The following is a 24,921-nucleotide window of genomic DNA, read 5'->3' as shown; positions in this document are numbered from 1 at the left end:
TCTTGGATGGAAGCTACTGAGTGGGGGTTATAGTGGTTTAAAGTCTGCTGTTAAACTATGTAATTGATTTATTCTTTCCTCCAGGCTAATCCTGAACAATGGTCCAGCTCTCGCCATCCAGTCGTGGTGGTAATAATGGTCAGCTGTCTCTCATCATGGGTGACGCCAAGCACCAGTCTGGGGATCTCAGTTTGCTACAGTCTTCCCTGTCCTCTGAGACTCCGCTCCAGGTCTATGAGACGTACACAGAGAACGGCTTCATCAGCCTGAAACATAAGATCCGCAACATTGAGAAAAAGAAGGTAGAGGCCGATGTAACAGACCAAGATTTCTCTGATTATGAGGGGAGACTAATTTAGAGAGCATAAAGGGTTTAACAGAAACCCGAACTGATATTAACTTCTCACACTTTTTGATATGTCAAAGTTGTGTTCGGTGGAGGTCTGAGTACCGAGACCCCCACTGTGGAGAGAAGTGCACATATCTCCTAACTGCTGAAGACTGAATTGAGATGGGCCTGTAGAGCTCTATGGAGCCTGTCTCTTGCAGAGCGTAGTGCAATGTGTGTTCTCCTCTCATTCTAGAGAACGGTGGGGGGTCTCAGCACTCAGACCCTCATTGATCCCAACTTTTGGTATGCCTCCATAACAGAGTTGTGTGAAAAGTTAGTGATGCTTCAATGATGGCAAACTGTTTATTCTAAAGTGGTCAGGAAACTATCCAGATATTTGCAACCAATCAGACCGTGGTCATGTCTTTCAACGGCTGTTCCGGTGTAGGGCATAAGTCTTAGACTGGTGGGGGTCCTATCACCAGGAACCCCACTGATCGCAAGAACAAGGCGGCAGTTGAGCATGGGCACTGCTGCTCCATTCATCTCTATGGGAGTTCTGGAAATGGCCAAGCACGGTCAGCGGGCAATAGGACCCCCACCAATCTAAGTAATCCTATATTGTGGATGGTGGTAAACATGCCACAACTAGAGTACTCCTCTAACTGCTCGAAGAAGAAAGCTGATCCTGTGGTCATAAAGCCAGTTAATCTGCTGGAGCTTTCATGAACTTGGCCCGTTGTATTAGGCGTTGGAGACTTTAACACCAGAAGTCTACCTGAAACTGGTTGCTAATTCTTGTGCACTTAATTTTTTTTTGTGGGTTTGGTTAGCTATGTTAAAGGGCATCTGTCAGCAGATTTGTACCTATGAAACTGGCTGACCTGTTACATGTGCGCTTGGCAGCTGAAAACATCTATGTTGGTCCCATGGTGATATGTGCCCGCATTGCTGAAGTGTTTTATTATATGCAAATGAGCCTCTAGGAGCAAGAGGGGTGTTGCCATTACCCATAGAGGCTCTGCTCTCTCTAACTGCTGTGCCCTCTCCACTTTGACTTGAGGAGAAGTCGGGTTGCCAGACATGATTATTTCACTGCCTGGCACTGTCAGAGGGCACGGCAATTGCAGAGAGCAAAGCCTCTAAGTGGAACAGCAACTGTTGCTCCATTAGGGTTACTTGCATACGTTATAATTTTTCCATTACGCCTATGACTGCACCCTTCAGACCACCTCACATCCAGGACAGGAATCGGGGACTTCTTTGGAGAGCTCTGAGGGAGTACTGCCCCTACAACAATTCCTTTTTCCTGTCCTATAGAATGGTTGGTTGCTGTAGAGAGCCAAGTGTTAGGCTGCAGGACCTCACTTTGCTTATGCTGGAGGTTCTGGTGTGCTCCACTAGGAGCTGCTTGCAAATTCTGGGGCACTCCTTTTGGGTCCTGGACTAAGGCCTCATGCACACGACTGTGCAGTATTCTGCAGTCCACAAATTGCAGATCCTGCCCAAGTGCATTCTGTAATTTGCAAAACGGGCCACCCATTATAGAACTGCCTATTCTTGTCCGCTAAACAGACAAGAGTAGGACATGTTCAATTTTTATTTTTGTGGGACCACAGAGCAATGGATGCGGACAGCACACGGAGTGCTGTCTGCATCTTTTGGGCACATTGAAGTGAATGAGTCCGTATCGAGCCGCAAAAAATGCGGCTTGGATGCAGAACCAAACAACGTTTATGTGCATAAGCCCTAAGGGTGGGCCAGCGTTCTCTGCAGTCTGAGTGACTGAGGTCACCCAGGCATTCCAGATCATTTCCTTGAGCAGGTCTGGGCCGTTTTGCATTTATTTATTTTTTTCACTGTCTGCAGTTGCGAGATGTGCGCACAGGAAGTATGCTCAGAGCGAAACTTCCGATATTTGGAACACGCATGGATCAGAATACCAGAACTGATGCGTGGGGCACAACTTCTAGTGTTCAGAACTCGTGTGTTTCTGAATGGGGGGTGTGCCCTGGAAGTGACGTGCATTTTCCAGGTTTTTGGCTGAATGTGAATGCCAGCATTTGATTTAAAATCCCTAAAAAGAAAGGGGAAGAGAACACAGAAGCAGCCATGCCAGCCTATGATCCTCCTATGAAAGCCTCTGTCTGGAAGTATGGAGGAGGAAGGCAGTCAGCATGCTGATATCCCAGAGGGCCATGATGGCAGACCAGTAGTCCCAAGGGGGGTGAGGGGTTTATACCCCACTCTGCCTTATTTTCTGTCATTGTACCAAGAAGGGTCCCAGGAAAGCTACAGCTGGAACAAAAGGGAGGGAATGAGGTGTAAGCAAGAAACTCGCCCTTTCCTGGCCTAAGATCTTATATCGGCATTGTGTCAGTGGTTGAGTAGTCCCCATCCCTTCAGAGCATTGAGTCAGAAGTCTGATTCCATGAATGCTTTTAAAAAATGCCTCCCTTCACCTGCTGCGAGCAAGAAGGGCCACTCCAATGCTGATTCTGAATCCTCAGATGAGTATGACCATGGAGAAATGCTGGATCACTTAAGCTGACGAAGAATCCCCAGGTAGACTGCTATTTTTCCCCTGATAAGGATTCCCTCCTCAAAGCCATAAGAACTACAATTAACAGTAGGGAACAAGAATCCATACAGGATATAATGTTTGGGATCTAGGGCATAGGAAATCCAGAGTGTTTCCCCTTAATAAAAATATTAAATATCTAATTCAAAAAGAATGGAAGTACACATTGGTGTGGCCTCTGTCTTCCCAGGGTGTTGACCCAATTTCCTTGTGCCTTAAGTCCCTATGGGGAGCCTTCTAATTTTGTTAATGTTTCTTGGCATGCTCAGCCTCCACACTCCTTCAGTAGGTGAAACGTCTGCACTGGGTGCCAGTTTTCTTCCTTCTCAGGTGGAGTACACTCTAGCACCAACTCATGGTGGCTACTGCTGTTTGACCTCATTTTCAGGTGGAGTCCCTCTGAGGCCACGGGTGCTGGTATGGCCTCCCCATGAGACAATCTTGGGCTGGCTGTAGAATCTTTGGGCTACTGTGACCCCCTTCCCGGGGAGTGTTTGCAATCCTACTTCTAATGGCAGCAATTACTGTGTTCTGGCTACAGGACGCATTGTCAGTGGACGTGGCATTGGGAGTTCTTGCCATACTGCATATGGAGGAAGGGGGTATCGGCCCTAGCTTTTCATGTGGTTTCTACAAAACATTTCTTTTTGGGGGTAGAACTTTCCTGCTTATTGTAGCTGTGCTTGTGTCTACTTTTCCTTCTCGTACAGTTGGTACTGTACTCCTGTTCTGCCATCACTGGGTGTGGTAGGTCCACCAAGCATTGTATGTATTGTGTTCCTGAGATGGGGCTGAGAGGTACACTTTCTCCTTATGGTGCTGGTCAAATGCCCATACCAAGCCATGCTGCAGGTGATGTTTGTTCAGTTCTGGTGGGCATTTAAAACCTTTTTTTTTTTTTTTCTGGTATAACCTACCTATTCTATGGAGCTGGCTTAGCACCTTGTTGGCTTAGCACCTTGTTCCCTTCACATGTAATGCATCACTTCTAGCATCTGCTGTGGTGGCTGCATTACCTCCTGGTGGAGTTTGGGTATGCACTTATCCGGTTAAATGTTGTCTGCATTTCTTCCCTCGCCAGGTAGAGCAGTTGTACTGTCCTTATGGTCACCACTAATACTGGTTCTCTACTGAGCCGCATCAGCCTCTTCTGCTTCTCCCCTTCCACATTGTGAGTAGTTGCACTTCCCTCAGATGTTTCTGCCTGCTTGGCCAGTTTCCATAGCCATTGGGTTATTTATTATTTTTTTTCCCTACCTGGGACTTTGTGGCGTTCGATGTCCACACTCCCTGGCACAATATTTCTACCATCTCTGGTTCCTGTCTCGCCCTTTTGTCCATTCCTCTGATAGCCACATTCTCCTTTTGGCGGAGAGGTTCCACAGTGGCGGTTGTTGGTGTCTGATGGATTTACACAACCTTCATGTTTTCAGACATCAACATCGCTTCTACCTGTTCCCTTGGACTAGGTGATTTATTTTATTCTTTAGTTTCCAGTCCAGGCAGCCCTCCATAGGTATCAGGCGGCTTCTCTCCTCTCGTTACAGAGCTTAACGTCCTCCCCTACATACCTCTGCTTTCCACATTGTCATTTTCCTTGGAGAACACTTGAGGCAAACCCCTTAGCCATAGGTCTGAAAGGAATTTTTATATATTTTTATTTTTTTTATCCCAGAGGACACTTTTCCTAACTGGTTAATCCCTAATTTTTAGTTTGGTCAGTTCCACTGCCTTGTTCCATTGTCTCTTCTCTCCCTTGATCTTTTTCTTGTGGGCCATGGTCATGTCAGACATCCAGGTCCTCTAGTCCTGACTTGTTCATGGTCTTGCTGAAGTGTTCTTCTCATCTGGTATGCAGTTCAGGGTTGTTGGCTTCTGGCACCCCTACTTCCCCCATGGGGGGGCAAGAGTCGTCACATCTGCAGTTTTGTCCCTCACTCTAGTTTTTTTTTAAATTATTTAAATCCCCCACCCTATAATAAAAATTCTGAATATGTATGTGTGGATAGATTAATGGGAAGAAAAAGAAATGGGACAAGTTCTCATTATTAACTAATTTTATAGGGGCAGTACCCCCCCTCCTAAAGCTGTCCATGGAAGTTCCGGTCATGGATGGGAGACTGGCTCATTAAAAAGCCATTAACGGTAAGTGTAATCCATTTTCTCAGTAAGGCTACTTTCACACTAGCGTTCGGGTGTCCGCTCGTGCGCACCGTTTGAAGGGGCTCATGAGCGGCCCCGACCGCATCCGTCTGGCCCCAATGCATTCTCAGTGGAGGCGGATCCACTGAGAATGCATCCGCCTGCCAGCGTTCAGCCTCCGCTCCGCTCAGTGAGCGGACACCTGAACGCTGCTTGCAGCGTTCGGGTGTCCGCCTGGCCGTGCGGAGGCGAGCGGATCCGTCCAGACTTACAATGTAAGTCAATGGGGGCGGATCCGCTTGAAGATGACACCATATGGCTCAATCTTCAAGCGGATCCGTTCCCCATTGACTTACAATGTAAAGTCTGAACGGATCCGCTCAGACAACTTTCACACTTAGAAAATTTTCTAAGTTTTAATGCAGACGCATCCGTTCTGAACGGATGCGAACGTCTGCATTATCGGAGCGGATCCGTCTGATGAAACATCAGACGGATCCGCTCCGAACGCAAGTGTGAAAGTAGCCTAATGCGGACACATGAACATGGGACCAACACAGATGCCTTCAGCTGCCAAGCGTACATGTAACAGGTCAGACAGTTTCGTAGGTACAAATCTGCTGACAGATGCTTCACCAGTAACATTCTATCCTCCACTTTCAGGTAAAACTAGAAGATTACAGAGACCGTCTAAGAAATGGAGAGGCGCTGAATGAGGACCAGCTGGTGTGTATCTTGGCCTTCATGAGACCACCTACTGTTTTGCAATCTTTAGACCTTTCTCTGTGGCAACAAACTCCAGTCCAGCTGTGTAGTGACTCTGCAGTCATGTCACTGTTACCAACTGTCCTTACTATTGTATGATTTGGCTGTAAAAGATGTTCATACATGGGGGTTGTCCAAGGCTAGTGGCAACAATTTAACGTGTCTGGCACCCTAGGAATTTTTAATTCGATAAAACAGCCAGTAATGTAAGTCACTGCAGTACCTTATCCCTTATGTAGTTGACAAACCAGGGATCCACCATAAAAACAAAACAAAACTGGTTCTCCTGTAAAGAGGTTATCCAACCCCTATAAGGGCCACCCCTAACGCCCAGGCCCCTCGTGTATGGGTTATACTCACCCTGCTCCCCAGAATCCACAACAGGGGAGCAGCCAAAAGCAGGCTGTGATGGGGATGAGCCTCACCTGCAATGCTAGGGAGGCTTGTCATGGCCTGCTGCCCCAACCCCCTTCCTTCCTGTTGCCAGATGTTTTGATCCGCACGGCTGTGTGGGGATCAGAAGCTACATGGGTGCTGGGGAGTGGGTAAGTATAACCTATATGAAGGGCTCAAGCATTAGGGAGGTCATTATGGGTGTTGGCTAACCGCTTTGAGCCCTCATATTCTGGTTGCATCTGAGTTCCATGTCTTCTGTGTCCCTATGACACCTACTACTCTTGTGCTCTAGGAACTCTATTGTTGCCTTTAATGTGGTTGTCTCCCTTCAACAAATGGCATTTATCATGTAGAGAAAGTTAATACAAGGCACTTGCTAATGTATTGTCCATTGCCTCGTTTAACTTTTACATCAATGACACTGTTTGTATCCATGAGTTACAGCAGTGGTGACCACACTTACACTTTGTCTATGATGAATGTCATTTGCTGAAGTGAGACACCCCTGAAGTCCATACAAGAACACTAGTGGTGTGGTAGGAACCAAACTTTAGAAGGTTTTTATAGCTGAAGAACTATAAATCTGTGCAGTAATCAAGAATAATTAAAGGGAACCTGTCATCGGGATTTTGTGCATAGAGCTGAGGACATGGGTTGCTAGATGGCCGCTAGCACATCCGCAATACCCAGTCCCCATAGCTATGTGTGCTTTTATTGTGTAAAAAAATAAATGATTTTAAACATATGGAAATTAACCTGAGATGAATCCTGTCCCTGAGATGAGTCTGGGACAGGACTCATCTCAGGTTCATTTGCATATGTATCAATTTTTTTTTTTGAGACAAAAGCACACAGAGCTATGGGGACTGGATATTGCAGATGTGCTAGCGGCGATCTAGCAACCCATGTCCTCAGCTCTATACACAAAATCCCGGTGACAGGCTCCCTTTAAGTTGGAACTAGTTTTTACTGTGTAGTCATTGAAGTGCAGATCACTTCACAATGGTAGGCAACAATCTGAGGCTATTTAACTGTTGTGCACCTACAAGGCCTGGGACCTGTAGTTTCACAACAGCCAGAGAACCACAGGTTGTTGTCCAGTAACCTAAAGAAACTCTAGGGTTTTCATAGATCATTGCTTTACTTGTAGGAGGCGGTTGAAAAGTATGAGGCTGTCATTCATAATCTGGATTTTGCCAAAGAACTTCAAAAAATCTTTACAGCTCTAAGTCAAGATGTAAGTTTGAAATGAAGTGGTGGGCTGGGACTTGACTACATATTACTATCATAATAGGGAACACTCAGATGACCCCATTGCCCCCTCAAACATAAACATGTGTTTTACTGACCTGTGACTGGGAACACTCATAACTGAGTTCTGACACACATCTGTGGCTTTGTTGCACTGTAGTATTGCATATGTTTAGAGCTCATAGCGTACTGATACATTGTGAGAGCCCTCCATTACCTGATACTTGCTGATAATTGTTAACTCTGTACATAATTACCGCACTTGCTCCAGTTAATAAAGGCTCAGAAGAAGGCCTTCAGACGTGAGCACATGCAGAAGACTGAAGCAGAGAAAAAGCGCCTGCGTACAGTGCTCCAGGTTAAGTACTTATTACAGTCGTTCTGTCAAGATCACGTGCAGCAAGATTTCAAAGATGGATTAAACGGGGCCATGTACATCACCTCCAAGGAGCTGGACAGTCTCTCAAAGTTTGCCAAACTAATTTGTCACCAGAGGTTTAAACACATGAGGTGAGATGGTAAAATGCCTGCTACTGTCAACTTTATTTTAGTTATTGAAGTTTAAATCGATTTACCTACATTACTTATACAGATGTATCCTGTCTTGTACTCCAGACCAGCACTTGTTTTGCCTTCAGAGCTAAAATCTCCCAGAAGGCCTTGCTTGCTAAGTGTCTACTCAGAGCTTGCTTTGGGAAATGTTTTTGTCAAGCCCTGTACGTTCATCTAGACAAAACTGCTCCTTGAATTTTTAGATTTGGGCTAAACATCCCTCACCATTAGAAGTGCAACGCCAAGAAGGACAAGCCATAGGGTTGTCCAAATCGAGGAAGGGACATAAAAGCCAGATTTAAAACTGTTTATTTTGGCCACATGAACTCAAATCAGATCAAGTCCTGTGGGAATATGTGTGATACCTCCTGTTAATTGATGTGCCAGTTATCGCAACTTCTCGCAAACTGCAGGGTACAAAATCCTTGAACTGAGACCTTGCTTTATCACTCCAGACTATCACTACGTACCTTGGCTGGTATGTTAGTACTGTTTAATGGGTGTCCCGGTGGTTGGGAGAAAGTATGAACTAGAGTGACTGCAAGAGGTGCACAGAGACTAACCGCTGCATGGACAGATCATCTAACTGGAAAACTGGCACCTTCTGATCCATTCTGTACTGCAAATGAAACTGGACATCCCAAGTCTAGAGCAGGAAACAGTGTTCACACAAACCATCAGAAGGCATTTACATGACATTTGGCTACAAGCCAGATGTCCCATTGACCTCACACCAATGCAATCAGACTCATGGTGCCTAGCAAGATGGCAATGGAGACTGGAATGAGGGTCTAATCTTTAGCAATAAGTCTTACTTTTGTATCGGACACATTGATAGCTGGAGACCAGTCTGTAGACTGGGCAATGCCATGAAGAGGTATTCGCAAGGGAATGTCGTATGGTCCTCACCTGGGATTATGGTGTGGGATGACCTAATGTACAGTAGCTGGTCCTCTAGTCTTCATATTGAGTATGCTAACAACTTGGCATTAGATTGGAGACATGACCATACCACTGGTTCACCGACCAAAGTGCCCAGGAGCTGTTTTATCAAAAGGACAAATGCCATACATTGCTGCTCATGCTTCTGTGAGCAGCCTGCATGGCCTAAATGTGCTACCATGGCCTGTAACTTCTCTTCACTTGTCTCAATGTGCATGACTGGAGACACCATTGGCTTGCAATTGCAAAGGGACTTGGTCTCCATCTCTGGGCTCAATCTACAGTATGTCAACATTCGGTTTGACACTGCTGCAGCCAATCACAGGCTCCGTTGGGGTCAGGTTCCCCTTGTGTTATGACAAATGGTTGTAAGGGGAGCCTAACGCCACTGCAGGCTGTGGTTATGTCAAACTGTATAACATCACTGGAGCCAAGAGGAGTGTTGCAGCTCTGGAGTATACTATAGGATGTAATAAAGGCTCAATACAAGATGTGTAATTCAAGTTTACAAGGTCTGTGTTTTAGACTGGACAATCTAAAGGCTCTCAATTTGTTTATTGGCCACTTATCAGCTGGCGCACTGACAGAATTGTGTCAAAACTTTGCAAGATTCTGCTTCTTTACCCATGCTACCTAAGCAGGTAAGCGGTGAGACAGAATAAACGGGTCAATGAAAAGTGAGGGCTCAAATTCTATCACATGCTGACCAGGAACTTTCCATCTCCACGAACACCACTGCAGCGAGAGGGCCAACCAAGTATTTCTTCCCTTAGTAGTGGATTATTCTATTTTGTCTTACTGGCTTCATAAATGTCTGAAATGAGATGTGACAAATGTGGGTTCAGAAATATAGGGCTCATGCGCATGAATGTTTTTTTTTTTTTTGTTTGTTTTTTCAGACCGTATGCAGAACCATTCATTCAATAAATATCTTTTTTTTTTCCTCCTGACTCCCTCATACACATTCTGCTAAGATTCACATGGTTTTTGAACACTAGTGACAACTTATCTCCCTGGGAGAACAAAAGGATTGATAAATTAACTTGCCTGATACTTTTTCTTCCCAATGTAATCTGTTAGATGACCATACCAATAAAAACAGGTCTAACTATACGAAAGTGTGGTGTGAGGCTGTAGGTCCTCTTGCCCAGGCTGAGAAGAGGGGGGACAAGTGTATGATCACTTGTTCCTAATTGACACATCTAAAAAGTTTAACCTGACAAATAAGGCAAACACTCAGTGATGACCACTTATGTGGCACATCAGATTTTTTGGCAGCAGATCACAATGTGTAAATGGGGATCTGCTTCTAGTCAACAAAGAATATATGGGAACTAGTGATCGCTTATCCATATGTTGAACACTTTCCCAATCATTGGGCCATGTAAAGGTATCCTGTACTGACCCTGAATTAATGTGTAGCTACTGAACTTTATGCTAAGACTTTATTCAGAAGAACAAGAGTAACATTGCTGAAAGTAGTCATCTAAAGACTACAGTGGGACAGATTTACTAAACTGGAGTAAACTTAGAAGCACTCCCACAAATTTTATTCTGACCTGTTAGAAAGGTATGATGTAAACCATAGTGAAGGTATTTTCTTGCCAGTCACTGTATTTGAGTGAGCATCTTATGGACCAGCAGCCAGTTTCTCAATGTATTCCTATGGGATCCTCAATGTCTCTCGTAGTAAAGTAATAGAATGTATAGAGAAGTAACTGACTTCTTTTGCTGTCAGTTGGAAAGTCTGTGTTGGCCACATGACACAGCTGAGGATCAGAAGGGAGCAGATGACTCAAATTTAGTCACTGGTGAGAACATTGCCTTCATTACAACTTGCATCATGTACATCAGAACAAAAACTTGTGTGGTTTGCTTTCTTGAAGGCCCCATTAGATTGAATGGTATTCCAGAGAACAAGCATTCATAGCTGCACTCGTTCTTGATAAAGCTTGTTTGTTTAGCTTGTCAGCCAAAACCTGTGGTCTTCAGCAGAATCAGCTGACAGTCTCTGAATTTCAATGTCTGATCCCTTTGCCTTCCAGACAATAAGACTCAGCCAAAGGTGTTTTGGCAGCAACTGCCTTAAAGGCACTGTCTCTTCAGTCCGATTTTTAAATTTCCATAATGGTCAGGGGTCATGTGAACTTTTGGATTTGGTCCATATTGGCAGGTTTTGAACTGTGGTGGTCGGGCCACCTACTGGTATGATAGGTGCTCTTCTTAGCCTAGGAATTGCTGATTTTATGACCATAAGAAAATGGGCATAATTCAAGGGAAGGTCTTATGCCAAGTATGTTTTCCTCCAAGAACATTTTTGTTCTGAACTTTTATTTAAAAGCAACTCCCTCCTTTAAGTCTCCAGGAAATATGAATTGTGTTCTTATAGCATATCTTTACTAGACTTCTGAACAGAAAGTGCCTACTTATACAGTATACATTAGGGGAGAGCAGCAGATGTACTTCTCAGGTCTTTAGAAAAGCTGTTGGAATGTTGGTTGTGACCCAGCTTTCCCAACATATTTATAAAAATGTTAGACTCAAGAATTTTTTATTTTTCCCCATTATGACTTTTGGTCTTCCTCGCTTATTGTTCTCCAGTCTTGAAGACGAGATGGATCAGTTGTCTATCTACCTGTGGAACCTACTGGAAGGCAATGAAAAAACTGTGGCAGGAGCGAACTGTGAGTAGACTGTTTTGCTCCTACTGTACCATACTGGATAGACAATAACAGAACCCCTCTAAGCATACAGTATATAGACTTCTAACATGTAGCATGGTTACATGAAAATCGTTGATTTCAAATATAAAGTGACTGACTTTCCTCTAGCCTTGAGTAACTCTTGTATATGTAACTCTTAGACAAGTACCTGAAGGATCTGGTGGCCAGGATGCTGGATTGTGGGTATTTTGAAAGTGTCCCTGATCCTCCTCCTCCAAAGAAGCCAGAAACATTGCCTAAAGAACCTCCAAACACTGAAACCAGAAAAGTATCTAAAGCTGAACCAGGTAACTACAGGAATCTAACTTGTGTCAGCAGGAGGAGGAATGGCTCCCACAGCCGTATGCTACACTAAGCCCTGCCTGTTTTTATCAAAGTGGTGGGTGTCATAAATCCAGGGTTTTTTTTTATTTATTTTTTGCAAATCTGTCATCTTAGAAGCACGCAGGGTTTGAAATATTCCCCCACTGATCAAGGGTGTGTTCTAATGGCATAGTACTGTTACTGGAGAACCTGAAGTGCATATTATCAATTGGTGCAATGTTTTCCTTCCCTTGCAGAGTCTAAGGAACATGTGATATTGGACTCTCTTCCTCCCCAACAGGTAATAGTGAGAAGATGGGTGTATATGGGTACATTCTCCATTAAAGGCTATAAACTTTTTTTTTTTTTTCTCCCCTTCCCCCTTCTGGATTATCAACCTTTTCAGCTGGTCTTTATTTGAAGTGTTTAACAGCTTTTTGTCCTTTCCTACTAACAAACTAGGACTCAGGCTTCTACTAGCTTTTGTCCTTTTTCTTTCAGTTTCATACTAAGTTATGAGTTGTTACTGCTAACTACCTTAATTTCTGAACTCCTGACAGCTCTTAAGGCTGTACAACTTTGGAGGCAATTTTTGTTTGCATTTTTACTCTTTTGGCTAAAAATCATATTTTCAGTTGGCCTTTATTAAAAATTGAGCCATTCTGTCAGAAAACTTAACACTTTTTTTTTTTTTTTTAACTGGTACTTTCACTTTAGAGAGTTTAAGAAGTCATAAACACTTATTTAAAAGGGTTGTCTCTCTTCAGCAAATGGCATTTATCATGTAGAGAAAGTTAATACAAGCCACTTACTAACTTATCTTATCCATATTGCTTCCTTTTCTAGTTAGATTCATTTTTCATCACAATATACACTGCTCGTTTCCATAGTTACAGACCACCCTGCAATGAATTAGTGGTGGTCGTGCTTGCACACTAGGAACGAGTGGTGTACAATGTGATGGAAAAATTAATCCAGCCAGCAAATAAAGCAATATGGACAATTACAATACATTAGTGTTTTGTAGTAACTTTCTCAACATGATAGATGCCATTTGCTGAAGTGAGACAACCCCTTTAAACATTCTTATCAGCAAGTTAAAGATTGAGCTTTTAATGAGTGTTTATAAGGTCAGAGCAGAGATGAGTCCATGTCCTTCCCAGATAAAAGACAGAAAATCCACACAGCTAGTTGAGGATCTAAGCTATGAACACCAAAAAAATCCATATTCTTAATAGATTAATTGAAAAGATTTTTAGCGCAAAATGAGTACAATGCCTTCCAGTGTCTCTTGGGATAAGTGCCTATCCAGTGTTTGGTTGCTTTAGTGTTGAACAAATCTGAACAATTGTATTTACGTTCTAGCTTCCAATCAGGCATTGTATGCCAAAAGTTGAGAAGATGTCTAAAGCTGCAGAGATGATTAATTCAGTGCAAGTAAAATGCATGAAACCAGAGGCAATAAAACCCTGGGCAGTAGCTGCTAATGTGAAGCTACAAGAGCCACCAAAGAGGTGGCAACCTCCAGCAACATTGGTGCCACTGAATAAGCCTTGGGAAGCTACAAGGGTCCATCAGCCTGCGGTCCATCAGCCTGCGGTCCATCAGCCTGCGGTCCATCAGCCTGCGAAGTGTGACCTGGGGCCACCAAAGGAGGTAAGTCCTGGCTGGTGGGGCATGCCATAATTTCTCCAGCTTCCTGGTTTAACATTGTGACCTGGGTGGCTATAGGTTGTAGCATGCCTGGTTGGAATCTAAATGTCATACTAGATAAAGGAAAATGCTGCGGTGCACCTTGGGTTCTGTCTAAAGGTGGATTTATACTGCCCAATATTCAGGCAGTTCTAAATGTCCTGCCAATCACCTGATAAACTAGAGAAACGCTCCAAGTGATCCTGTTCGTGCAGGCATACCAGTTATTTCTGGGCCGCAGATTGTGTTGTCTAAACAGTTATCTGCTGCAGCAGTATGGGGATGAGCAATAGCTATCCTTGTCTCCTTCAATGAACAAGCAGCCGACTGTCAAAGGAGCAGTCTCTTCCCAAAAATTGGCTTGCTTTAGGGAGGTGTAAACCCTAAAGAAGTAAAAATGGTATGATTAGAAGGCAAGCTAATAAAAAAAAATATTGCAACTATGCCTTCATGCTTAACCTTGAGGAATACAGTAATTCTTAATCCCATCCTGTAATTTCTCTGTCTGTATTTGGGTAAAATTTTACTTCTAATGTGGGGCAGTCATGGTGACTCTAGTGACAGCATACATGTTGCATCTCTGCTTTCTTGGAGGACTGCAGTAGTATAAATGCAGTGTGATTGAGAGCAGAGGACACTTGGTATTGTGGCCAGGAATTTTCAGTTGATTTATTTTTCCCCTTAGAGACGTGAGCGGGCACCAAAGCCTCAGCAGGAAGTGAAGTCCATGACCCTGCTGAAGGTAAATGTTTCAGAGCTTGTCTTCTGCCTGTACAATAACACTTTGTATGATGGGCCCACTGCTGACTTTAGTTTCATGAATTGATGAGTGTTTGTTTTCCTAGAAACTTTAAAGAAATTAAAGTTTTGTCATAGTAACTTGCGTAATGCTCCTGTTAGGATCCTAAGATGCTGCCTGTTCCAAATGTGCAGATTACAGTGAAGAAGAGGGAACCTCCTGCATCCATTTGTATCGACCAGCTGTCACCAGCTGTGAACACACAGGTCTGTTGTATGGAGACTTGCTATAGGCTTTTTTTTAAATAAATGGTGGGTGGGATATAAAATGGCTGAAGTTGTTGGGCTATTGCTTAAAGGTAGCCCCCAAGCACTGCCCTTTCAGGCATTGCACTGTTTTGCCTACAGTACATTTTTATTTTATTTGAGCAATGGACTACTGACTATTATAATGTTTCTGCCTCCCAGCCCCACCGTGTGGCCTCTCAGCCAGCTGCTGAGTACTCCTACTCACCAACTCTCCCTAAGGATCCAGAACTGCGGAAACAAAAACTGGAGGATCTGATCGATGAGATCAAAGGCACGTATAACTTCATGCAGGTAAGATGAGCCTGGAGATCCCCCCCCCCCCTAGGGAAAAATGGTGACTCGAAGTAATATTCAGTTTAGTGTCATCTTATTTTATTCTTTTAATACAGGACTCCATGTTGGATTGTGAATTGCCACCTCCAGGAACAGCCTCTCCAAAGCTTCTTATAGGTCAGTGATGCTGAACAAAACACCTGTAGTTGAAATTGTGAATCTGAGGCATGAAGCTTTTTGTATCTAATGTGTGGCATCCTATATTCAGCCTGACTAGCTGTTAACAGGGAACAATAGATTGTATCCCATTGCAGAGAAAATAGACTTAAAGTGCAGTAGTAGACAACTACCAGTGGTATATACTCATTTATGCAGTGGCTGCATCAGTTTGAGCTTGTGTTGCCAATGAACTACAAAAAGATGCAATAGTTACTACATTGCATGATGTATGCTCTAATCCTTTACCATGGAATCCATTCCTTCTAGTTCCAGCAGTTATCTCTGAGGCCATTGAAGGCCCGAAGGAACCAACAGTGCTAACTGAAAAGGTAACTCATGTTCTGCTAATATGGCCTTAACCTGAGGCATCTCGGTATTCACAGTAGAAGGGTTATTTTTCATGCCAAGAAGTCAGTGGATGTGATCTTAGGACCTGCAGCCCCCATTGACACTGATCCTTTCCACCAAAATCCAGACACTGGCAGCATTTTGACAACTAATAATACCAATTAGTAAACTGTTTCTCTTCACATAAAGATGTCTAGACAATACATTTGCTCTCTACTGAATGGTGCTATTTCAAGGTTGAGAAGATAGAAAAGTCCATGGAACCAGTAGTTGACCCAGATTGCCCCATTCTGTCAGAACCAGATGATTCTCCAGAACCTGCATGCTCCCCCATTAAGGTAATTATGAAACTTTTGGTATACAGGTGAGGGTAAGCATGCTAGATGAAAAAAGTTCAATCCACACCTGTTTGTGGTAGGTTCCTCCTGTGTCGCCAGTCCGTAAAGTGGAAACGCTGTCTACAGATCCCATCTATGTTCCAAACACTCCTCTAACGGAGGCTCTTCCAGAGAGAAGTCCGGTAAGTTTGCTTACAGCATGTTACTGTAAAATCTGCTGAGCTTTGGGTTGGCAGTTAATTTTATTTTAACAAAAAATGGCTACTAGATCTTTAAAAGGGATTTATTCATGTTACAGGGTATTATAAATGGCCAACTAAAAGGAGAGAACATGCAGGTAAGGGGTTGGGAAGGAAGTGCCTAAGTAGCTATCTATGTGCAGTTTTCTGTACTAGCCCTACACCCATCCATGAGACACCAAAGATATTATCTTAGCAAATTGGCACAGCCTAGTTATAGTTTGTAGACATGGTTCTAGAGGTCAACACCTTCCTGTAGATGGCATCCTCTAATTCAGAGCGGTCCTTCCTCTAAAGGTCGAACTTGCAGAACAGGTCAGCACAGTTCTTGGCTCCCCCAGGTCTAGAAGCATAATCATATGTTCACAGGTGTGCTCCTAAGGGGGCAAGGTCATATATTGTGTCCCAGGCATGGGGACTCTTTCCCATATCAAATAGCAGTATATATTGTCTGAGAGGAGACTTGTCCACAGCAGCTGCTTTATGGAAGAGTTGCTTAAGTACTTATGGCCCAATTCAAGCATTTACACCTTAATGATGTCCTGGTAGAACACTACGCTCAGGTAATAAAACTCATGCAGCTTGATCTGACATTTAGTCGTCAGACTTCTTGTTCTCTATCAAAAATCATAGAGGTACAAAACATCATGAACGATGGAATAAATGAATATGCGGATGTGCATGGTTACATTTATTAAAGAAAAATCACAGAAAAAAACACACAATGCGAACATTATATATCAACTAGGCCCTCACTCTAATATGATAAAATCTGACTCGGTCAACGTATTTTGATCAAAACATATCTGCCCATCTACCAGTGCCAAGGTAGTCTGTCAGGCTGGAATAACTCTAAACCTGCCTATGCTGTTGGGCATCTACATTCACAATAGCAGACCCTGCACATATGTGCTGCTCCTAGTTGCCTCTGTGTGCATCAGCAGCCAATGAGAGGAGGAGCCCGCACCACTATATGTACCACCTAATCAAGGTTGCCTGTGGGATAGGCGGGCAAAAGTGCACAAAAATGCTACTCAACAGATTTGTGTTTAGAGGCACAGCATTTCACCAATGTTTGGTTGCTTCAGGGAACTTGGCCTACATGACAGTATGCTTACCTTGAATCTGATTTTTGGAGGCGAGACCTTTTAAGCATTCCCTAACTTTATTATTTTGATACTTTTTTTGCTGTGCTCTTATTATTGAATTAAACTCCAGCATTTGGAGAGCACAACCTTTTTAGGGTCCTCAGTTGCTGTGTTCCTGGACTCCAGTCCTCATGGCCCACTTTTTTTTTTTGATTTCCTTAGTATTGAGCAGGTGATAAAATTGGTGTCAATGAATCAGGACTTACCACAGGTATTCATTCTATGGGATTATTTTCAAATCATGACTTCAGGTGGGCCCTGAGGACCAGAGTTGAGTAACAATGGTCTATAGGTTTGATCAAATCTAAGCTGCCAGTTAAGACTAAGACCATATGGGGATGTGTGCTGGCTGTATATACTTTGTCATTCTAGACTCCTGTGCTTCTACAAACTGAGCAGCTCCAGTCTCCTAAGACTCCAACAAACGTTCCACTGCTGCAGCTCAAACGAGAAGAAACCCCACTGTCTGCCAGGAGCCCTCCAGTCTCCTCCCATAATTCTCCTTTCCAAGGAATGCAGGCTGTGAGTCTTGTTTCATTTAGTGGCTTCACATAGTGGTGGTCATTACTCCTAGTAAACTAGGTTCCATGAAAACATAATGGAAATATTATGGTGTGCTACTTTAATACAAGACCACATTTTATATTTATTTTTTCTTCACCATTTTTGCCTGCTGTTGCCGCTATGGGCTTTGTACACAGCTATATAGTGGTGTTAACAGGCAACAAAATTGTTGGAAAAACAGTAGTAACAATACTTCTACGAGCAACAATTGCTCAATCTACTGGAAAAATATATTCTAAAATGTCACGTTCCTCAGGTTTTTAAAGTGAATCCACCCTTGGCAGCTCGTAAAGAAATTAAAGACGATCCACCGTATCCTACAGAATACCAGCAGACCTACAGCACTGCAAGTACTCAGACCCTTCCATATGGTTTACTAGAGCTGAATGGTGAACAGCACTCGCTCATGCAGGAGCCACTAGTGGGTATGTGAAGGCAATGGCCTTTCTAGGCAAAGGCTAGACATGCATTACTGTCCTAGGATGAAAACACCCTTCATTTTTCTATCTTAGGGAGTCCCTATACTTCTGGAATGCCTCCAGTAAGCAATGGAAGTGTTCCTGGTTACACATCCACCCCCAACCTCATGCCTCGTATTCCCCAGCAATTCATGAGTAACAGAGGTGGAATGGTGAGAGGGACCAGTCGTGGAGCCCGGGTAATGACCAATGGCTATCGCTGCCAGACAAGCTTTAAAGGCCAGTGGATTTATTTTTTTCTTCAAGCTATGTAAACCTATATCTTGCCCTGTTTTACATGACTTGGTGGCTTATAATTAATAGAATTGACACTTTTTTTTTGTGCAGGTCCTGAGACCTATAGAGGAACCCAGTGTCCCTCTGGTGGAAGCTATGCACCCTGCCCTGGGCGAGACTATCCAGTTACCCAGTATATACCACGGGTAAGACTAGCTGCATGTACTGAAAGGGTTATATGGGGTAGGAAAATGCTTCCTGTCTCGAAGGCTAAGCTTGTACAGCAAAATGAGCCACAGAAAATTATGTACTAGATTACTAGCTGAAAACTGGTTGTTTTTGGTGGCAGAGTTCTAATTTGGTGGATTTAGAGGTGTTTTGGGATTTTTTTTTTTTTTGTATTTTGCAGTGGAAACCACCTGTATTCTGCAAAAGACATGTGAACACACCCTAAGACAGAAGACCAGTAGTCCAATGTCTGAATGGCTCCAACACTCTATTAGGATGGTAGATGGTGCTAACCTGAGTCTGTGCCTTTTCTACATGGCATTATTGAGGTTGCATAGTCTATATAGTACATATGACCTGTACGGCATACATATTAAAACATCGTCAGACATCATCCAAAACTTCCTCATAACCATGTGACGAGTCATGTGTGCACAGCAGCTGGTAGAGTGTACAGAACTGTAGCCATCAAATAGAGCTGTGTACTAGAGATGTATGTGTAACCTGCAGGTAGCAGTGCTGTGTACATAGAAATGTGTGTAACCGCATGTAGCAGAGCTGTGTACTGTTACAGAGAACTATAAAAAAAAAAAAAAATTCTAATCGCCCCCCCCTTTCCCAAAATAAAAACTAAAAAAAATACACAAAGGGTGTCGCAATGTGTAAACGCCCATAGTATAAAAATATATTCCTATACGGCAAACAGCAAAACAGAAAAAAAGTCCAAATGTCCGATTTTGCTACAAAATTAAATAAAAAGTGATCAAAAAGTCTTAAACATCCCAGAATAGTATCGGTGTAAAGTTCAGATCGCCCCGCAAAAAATTAGCCCCCACCCAGCTCCGTACACATTTACAAAAAAGTTATAGGGGTCAAAATATGGCGACAAAAAAATTAATCAGATTCTGGAAATCTCCTGTCACTCTGAGTTACTCAGAATTGGTAGCCCTAATTAATAAATACATGCAACATGAATGCATATATGCCGCTTCACACAAAACTAGATCACAAGTGTTGGGCCTCTTGCACATGAACGTTGGTCCATTCGGTGCATTGGGGACAGCAATTTGCAGTCGGCCGGGACAGATCCAGACCCATTCAACATGAATGGGTCCGTGAACATGTTCTACTTTTTTGCTGTGCGGAGGCACGGCCAGAAACACCACGGAAGCACTCTGTAGTGCTTCTATGGGGATCCGATCTGTGTTTCCGTTTAAGTGAATGGGTCCACATCACGGATGCGGGATACACACGGCTGGTGCCCTGTGTATTGCAGAACCGCCGTATGTGGTCCACAATACGACCACAGGCACACAGCGGCCATGTGCAAGAGGCCTTACAAAGATGGGATTTATGGTGCACATCCTCTTATGCTTCCCATATTCGACAGATTTATATCACACAGCTACTTAGTTGTGCTGATAAGTTGACATATCCTTGCAGAATCTATGATTTCTTAAAGAGGACCTTTCACCGATTCTTACCCTATGAACTAACTATACAGACATGTGGAGCGGCGCCCGAGGATCTCACTGCACTTACTATTATCCCCGGGCGCCGCTCCGTTCTCCTGCTATGCCCTCCGGTATCTCCGTTCCCTAAGTTATGGTAGGCGGAGTCTGCCCTTGTTCTTCTGTAGCGCTGGCCAATCGCATTGCAGAGCTCACAGCCTGGGAGAAAATAACCTCCCAGGCTGTGAGCTCTGCGCTGCGATTGGCCAGTGCTAGAGCAGACTCCGCCTACCATAACTTAGGGACTGGAATCTCCGCCTACTATAACTTAGTGAGCGGAGATACCGGAGGGCATAGCAGGAGAACTGAGCGGCGCCCGGGGATAATAAGTGCAGTGATATCCCCGGGTGCCGCTCCACATGTCTGTATAGTTAGTTCATAGGGTAAGAATCGGTGAAAGGTCCTCTTTAACCATTTTGCAGAGAATATGAATGATAACAGACACTTTTCTCTCGCTCATGGTTAGTGGTCGGTTGAAGCCATTTATGTCAAACTGTTTACTCTACAGTCATAATCACAACACAAACTACCCAAATGACCCTGATCAAAAGTTTACACACCCCAGTTCTTAATACCGGGTATTGCCCCCTTTAACATCAATGACAGCTTGAAGTCTTTTGTGGTAGTTGTGGATGAGGCTCTTTATTTTCTCAGATGGTAAAACTGCCCATTCTTCCTGGTGAAAAAAAGCAATTCCACCAGTTTTACAGGATTTTTATTTACGACATTCGATGTGTGATAAAACTGGTTACTTTTATTCTACAGGTCAGACCAACTCCAGCGATACCTTATATGTATAGTTTTTCTTGCGTTTTAATAGTGATAAAAAAAAAAATTAATCTGATTTTATTTTGTCGCCATATTTTGACCCCCCCCCCCCCATAACTTTTTTGTAAATGTGTACGGAGCTGGTTGGGGGCTCATTTTTTGCCGGGTGATCTGAACTTTACACTGATGCCATTCTGGGATGTTTAAGACTTTTTGATCACTTTCTATTTAAATTTTTGTAGCAAATGAAGCTACCCAAAACAGCGAATCGGACATTTGGAATTTTTTAAAAATAATATTTTTAATTTTTTTCTGTTTTGCTGTTTGTCATATGGGGAATGATTTATTTTTATACTATGGGTGTTTTTACACATTGCGACACCCATGATGTATATTAGTTTTATTTTCATTTTGGGAAAAGGGGGGGTAATTTGAATTTTTTATTTTTTACACTTTTTTTTTATAGTTCCCAGGTTACACACACAACTCTAACACAGTAGACAGCTCTGCTACATGCAGGTTACACACACATCTCTGATACACAGTACACAGCTCTACTACATGCAGGTTACATACACATCTCGACTACACAGTACACAGCACTGCTACCTGCAGGTTACACATGCATCTCTAGTACACAGCTCTATTTGATGGCTACAGTTCTGTACACTCTACCAGCTGCTGTGCACATCTGACCCCTCCCACGTGACTCGTCATATGGTCATGTCATCACAGGTCCTTTGCCTCTCCAGCAGCTAGCAGCCCCGTCAGGCGTAGTGTGTGTATTAGGGCATATTTGGAGGAGGGAGTTTTGGAGGAGGGTGACCTGGGCTTCTGTGAGTAAATGCTGTGTTTAACTTCCTAGGATTCAAACTCCTATCTTTGCCATAAGAGAGGATCTGTCACACCGGCTGGCCGCTTGACTTCAAGGGGTGAGTACTGTAGAGTCTGGACCAGTAATGGAGGTCCTAATAAGTGTCAGTTTGGCTAAAGTGATTTCTCTATTGGGTCTATCTCCTGTATTTAGCTGGTAGTTGTTAAATATCAAATAAGCAGACTGATTACCTCCTGGCTGAAAAACTTGTGATACTGCCCAGTGGTAAGGGGAAACCCTTAAAGGGGTTATCTGAGTTATGGGGAAAAAAATATATCTCTAAGACTGCTATATCTGACAGCTATATGTATGTAAGCTCTATTGGATATAGCAGTCATAGAGCTTGGATGGATATAGCCATCATAGAGCACACCTATATCTATCTAAGCTATATCACAGCAATATCTACTATGGACAATGATTTACTTTGTGATGTTACTGGGGATGGTTTTGAGCTACCATCTAAGGCTAGTAAAGATCGCCAGATGCAGGGCAACGGGCACACTGGTGGACCAGAGGGAGGGAGCTTTGGAATCCATGGAATCTTTCTTCACGGCTGCCGGCACTGATAAGGATCGCTCATGAGCAATCCCTCACAGAAGCTGCGGCAGCCAGATACAGAGGGCGGGCACCAAAGGCTCTGATGTTTTGTTTACGGAGCCAGGCCCCTCCCTCAAGCAGGGAGAAGCCTGTAAACAAGACGTCACCGCCAGAGCCTGGTGAGTGATGTCAGGGGTCATGTGACCCACATTGGGTGTATGGAAACACAGCAGAATAAATAACGAATGTACATTAGAAATGTATTAATGTTTTAAGCCACCTTAACACATATTGATTTAACTCGGATAACCCCTTTAAGCTAATGTCTTTGTCAATTAAGGAGCAGTACTGATTTTAACAGGTATGTAATTTCTAGGTAAAACTACTCTGTATAGAAATGGCATTTTCTTATAATTAAACTATGGCCTTTTTTTGCAGGTTGGAATGACTCTGCCCAGCTCGGGAGCCCAGAGATGGAGGAAAGTTTCAACAGTACAGACTCTGGACAGGGGGACTCTCGCAGTATGACCTCTGTTGATATGTCCATTAGCAGCCAAGCTGCCACCATTCTGCCAGTCCACGTCTACCCTCTTCCTCAGCAAATGAGGGTAGCGTTCTCTGCAGCCAGAACATCTAACTTTACCCCTGGTACACTAGATCAACCAATTGTGTTTGAACTGTTGCTTAACAATCTGGGGGATACCTTTGACTTCCAGGTTGGGCGTTTTATGTGTCCAGTTAATGGCACCTACGTGTTCATATTCCACATGTTAAAACTGGCCGTGAACGTTCCTTTGTATGTGAACCTGATGAAGAATGAGGAGGTGATGGTATCTGCTTATGCCAATGATGGAGCCCCAGACCATGAGACAGCCAGTAACCATGCCGTTCTGCAACTCTATCAGGGTGACCAGATCTGGCTACGGCTGCACAGAGGAGCCATTTATGGCAGCAGCTGGAAATACTCTACTTTCTCTGGCTATTTGCTGTATCAGGACTAAGTTTCTTCAGACCTATCACTGGAATGAGTTGTGCAATTGAAATTGGAGAATGGTTTGTGGTTATGATGGGAGTCCAAATTCTGTTAAGGTACCAATGAAGAACTTAACTGGTCCAGAGACTTTTCGCATCTGACCTGGGTAGAAGTTGGTGCACCTTTCTTGGCCAGTGACATGGATAAAGCCAAAGGACTTGAGTATGATATTGTGCAGAAGATGTTGTTGCAGTGTCAAAAATAATGCAGATTTTGGTGTGTAGTGACTTTCTATTGGTGTGGTATGGAGACAGTGGCTCCAATAAACAATGATTGCAATCCAGTTTGGCTAGTTCTTTTTTTTAAATCGGATTGTTTTTATTGAGATTTTCAAAGCATTTTAGAGATACAACAAAACGATCCCCATTCCCAAACGTCCTAGATCCAAGGAGAAGATCTCCAAAAGTCCCTTCCATAAGGAGTCCGATCCTGAAATGCAATAGTAGTTCAAAACCGCTCAAAATCTGGTACATAATTCTCAAGCACATATATATCGTCAATCCGCATAAATCAGTACATTACACGACAGCGTAATAAAACATATACACCACCCCTCACCCCAAAATACTCTACCCTAGTCCCTCTTACATCTTCCACCCCCCACCCCTTCCCAGTGAACAATGACACCCATGTCCCTCATGTGAGACCTCAAAAAGCATAAGTAAACCCGGGGCGGTCTGGACTCCAGTATCTACTTAAGCAACGTTAATCTACAATATTGTAGTATTGCCTCCACCTACCCCAAATCTTCTCATATTTTTTGCTGTTATTCCTCCTCTGGTATACAAATTTCTCAATTTGCAACAGTGTGTGAACCTTATGAACAAATTCCCCCACCTCTGGAGGATCATGATCCACTCAATAGTACGCAATCACCTTTCTTGCTTTATACACTATACGAATAATCGCTAATCTCTGCTCAGCAAGTAGTTGTACCGACTCAACACAGCCTAGTACACATAACCTGGCATCTGCCTCCACTCGTGTCTCAAATACTTTCCGTATTAAATCTGTTACATCCCCCCAATATCTCCTCAGCCTAGGGCAATTCCACATAAGGTGTATCAGCGTAGCATTGGGTGCACCACATCTGGGACACATGTCATCTGACCTGTACCCCATTTTCCTCAGGAGGACAGATGTCCGGTAAACTCTGTAACAACAGTAATTGTGACATTCTGTGTGTTTCGCCAACCGCTACATCCGTGAACCCCTCCAGGACTGTACGCCATTGCTCTTCTGTCAAGTCTTCAATATCCTCTCTCCACTTATCGTACAATCAAAGAGGTTGCTTTTTTTAAGCTGCATTTCCATAAAACTGCTATAATGCAACGATATAACCCCACAGGTAGATCCCCCAGAGCCTGCTAAATCAATAATCTGATTCCTGGAGGCCAGCGCAACCCCCCCCCCCCTTC

The 24,921-nt window shown here is 43.5% G+C and overlaps 1 protein-coding gene across 1 annotated transcript; it reads left to right on the top strand.

Annotated features, from left to right (window-relative positions):
* Positions 1–98: 98 nt before the first annotated feature.
* CAPRIN2 (caprin family member 2) lies at positions 99–23,672 on the top strand. Its single transcript, XM_040432111.1, has 21 exons — positions 99–302; positions 5,718–5,780; positions 7,366–7,452; positions 7,738–7,976; positions 11,562–11,644; positions 11,824–11,970; positions 12,244–12,287; positions 13,352–13,642; positions 14,364–14,420; positions 14,579–14,683; positions 14,885–15,016; positions 15,115–15,175; positions 15,485–15,546; positions 15,802–15,903; positions 15,984–16,085; positions 17,663–17,812; positions 18,111–18,279; positions 18,367–18,552; positions 18,661–18,755; positions 21,922–21,988; positions 22,909–23,672. The coding sequence occupies exons 1-21, from the start codon at positions 99–101 to the stop codon at positions 23,469–23,471; spliced, it is 3,009 nt and encodes a 1,002-aa protein (XP_040288045.1). The 3' UTR covers positions 23,472–23,672.
* Positions 23,673–24,921: the final 1,249 nt, after the last annotated feature.

Source organism: Bufo bufo, chromosome 1 (genome assembly GCF_905171765.1).
Source record: "Bufo bufo chromosome 1, aBufBuf1.1, whole genome shotgun sequence".
Taxonomy (NCBI): Eukaryota; Metazoa; Chordata; class Amphibia; order Anura; family Bufonidae; genus Bufo; species Bufo bufo.
This window is presented reverse-complemented; position numbering and strand designations above follow the sequence as displayed.

Bases quoted from the DNA above. Each gene is read 5' to 3' on its own strand.
- CAPRIN2 (XM_040432111.1), top strand. From the start codon at position 99: ATGGTCCAGCTCTCGCCATCCAGTCGTGGTGGTAATAATGGTCAGCTG. The intron at 7,453-7,737 runs GTAAGTTTGAAA...CACTTGCTCCAG, and splicing joins TTACAGCTCTAAGTCAAGAT to TTAATAAAGGCTCAGAAGAA. The intron at 13,643-14,363 runs GTAAGTCCTGGC...TTTTCCCCTTAG, and splicing joins ACCTGGGGCCACCAAAGGAG to AGACGTGAGCGGGCACCAAA.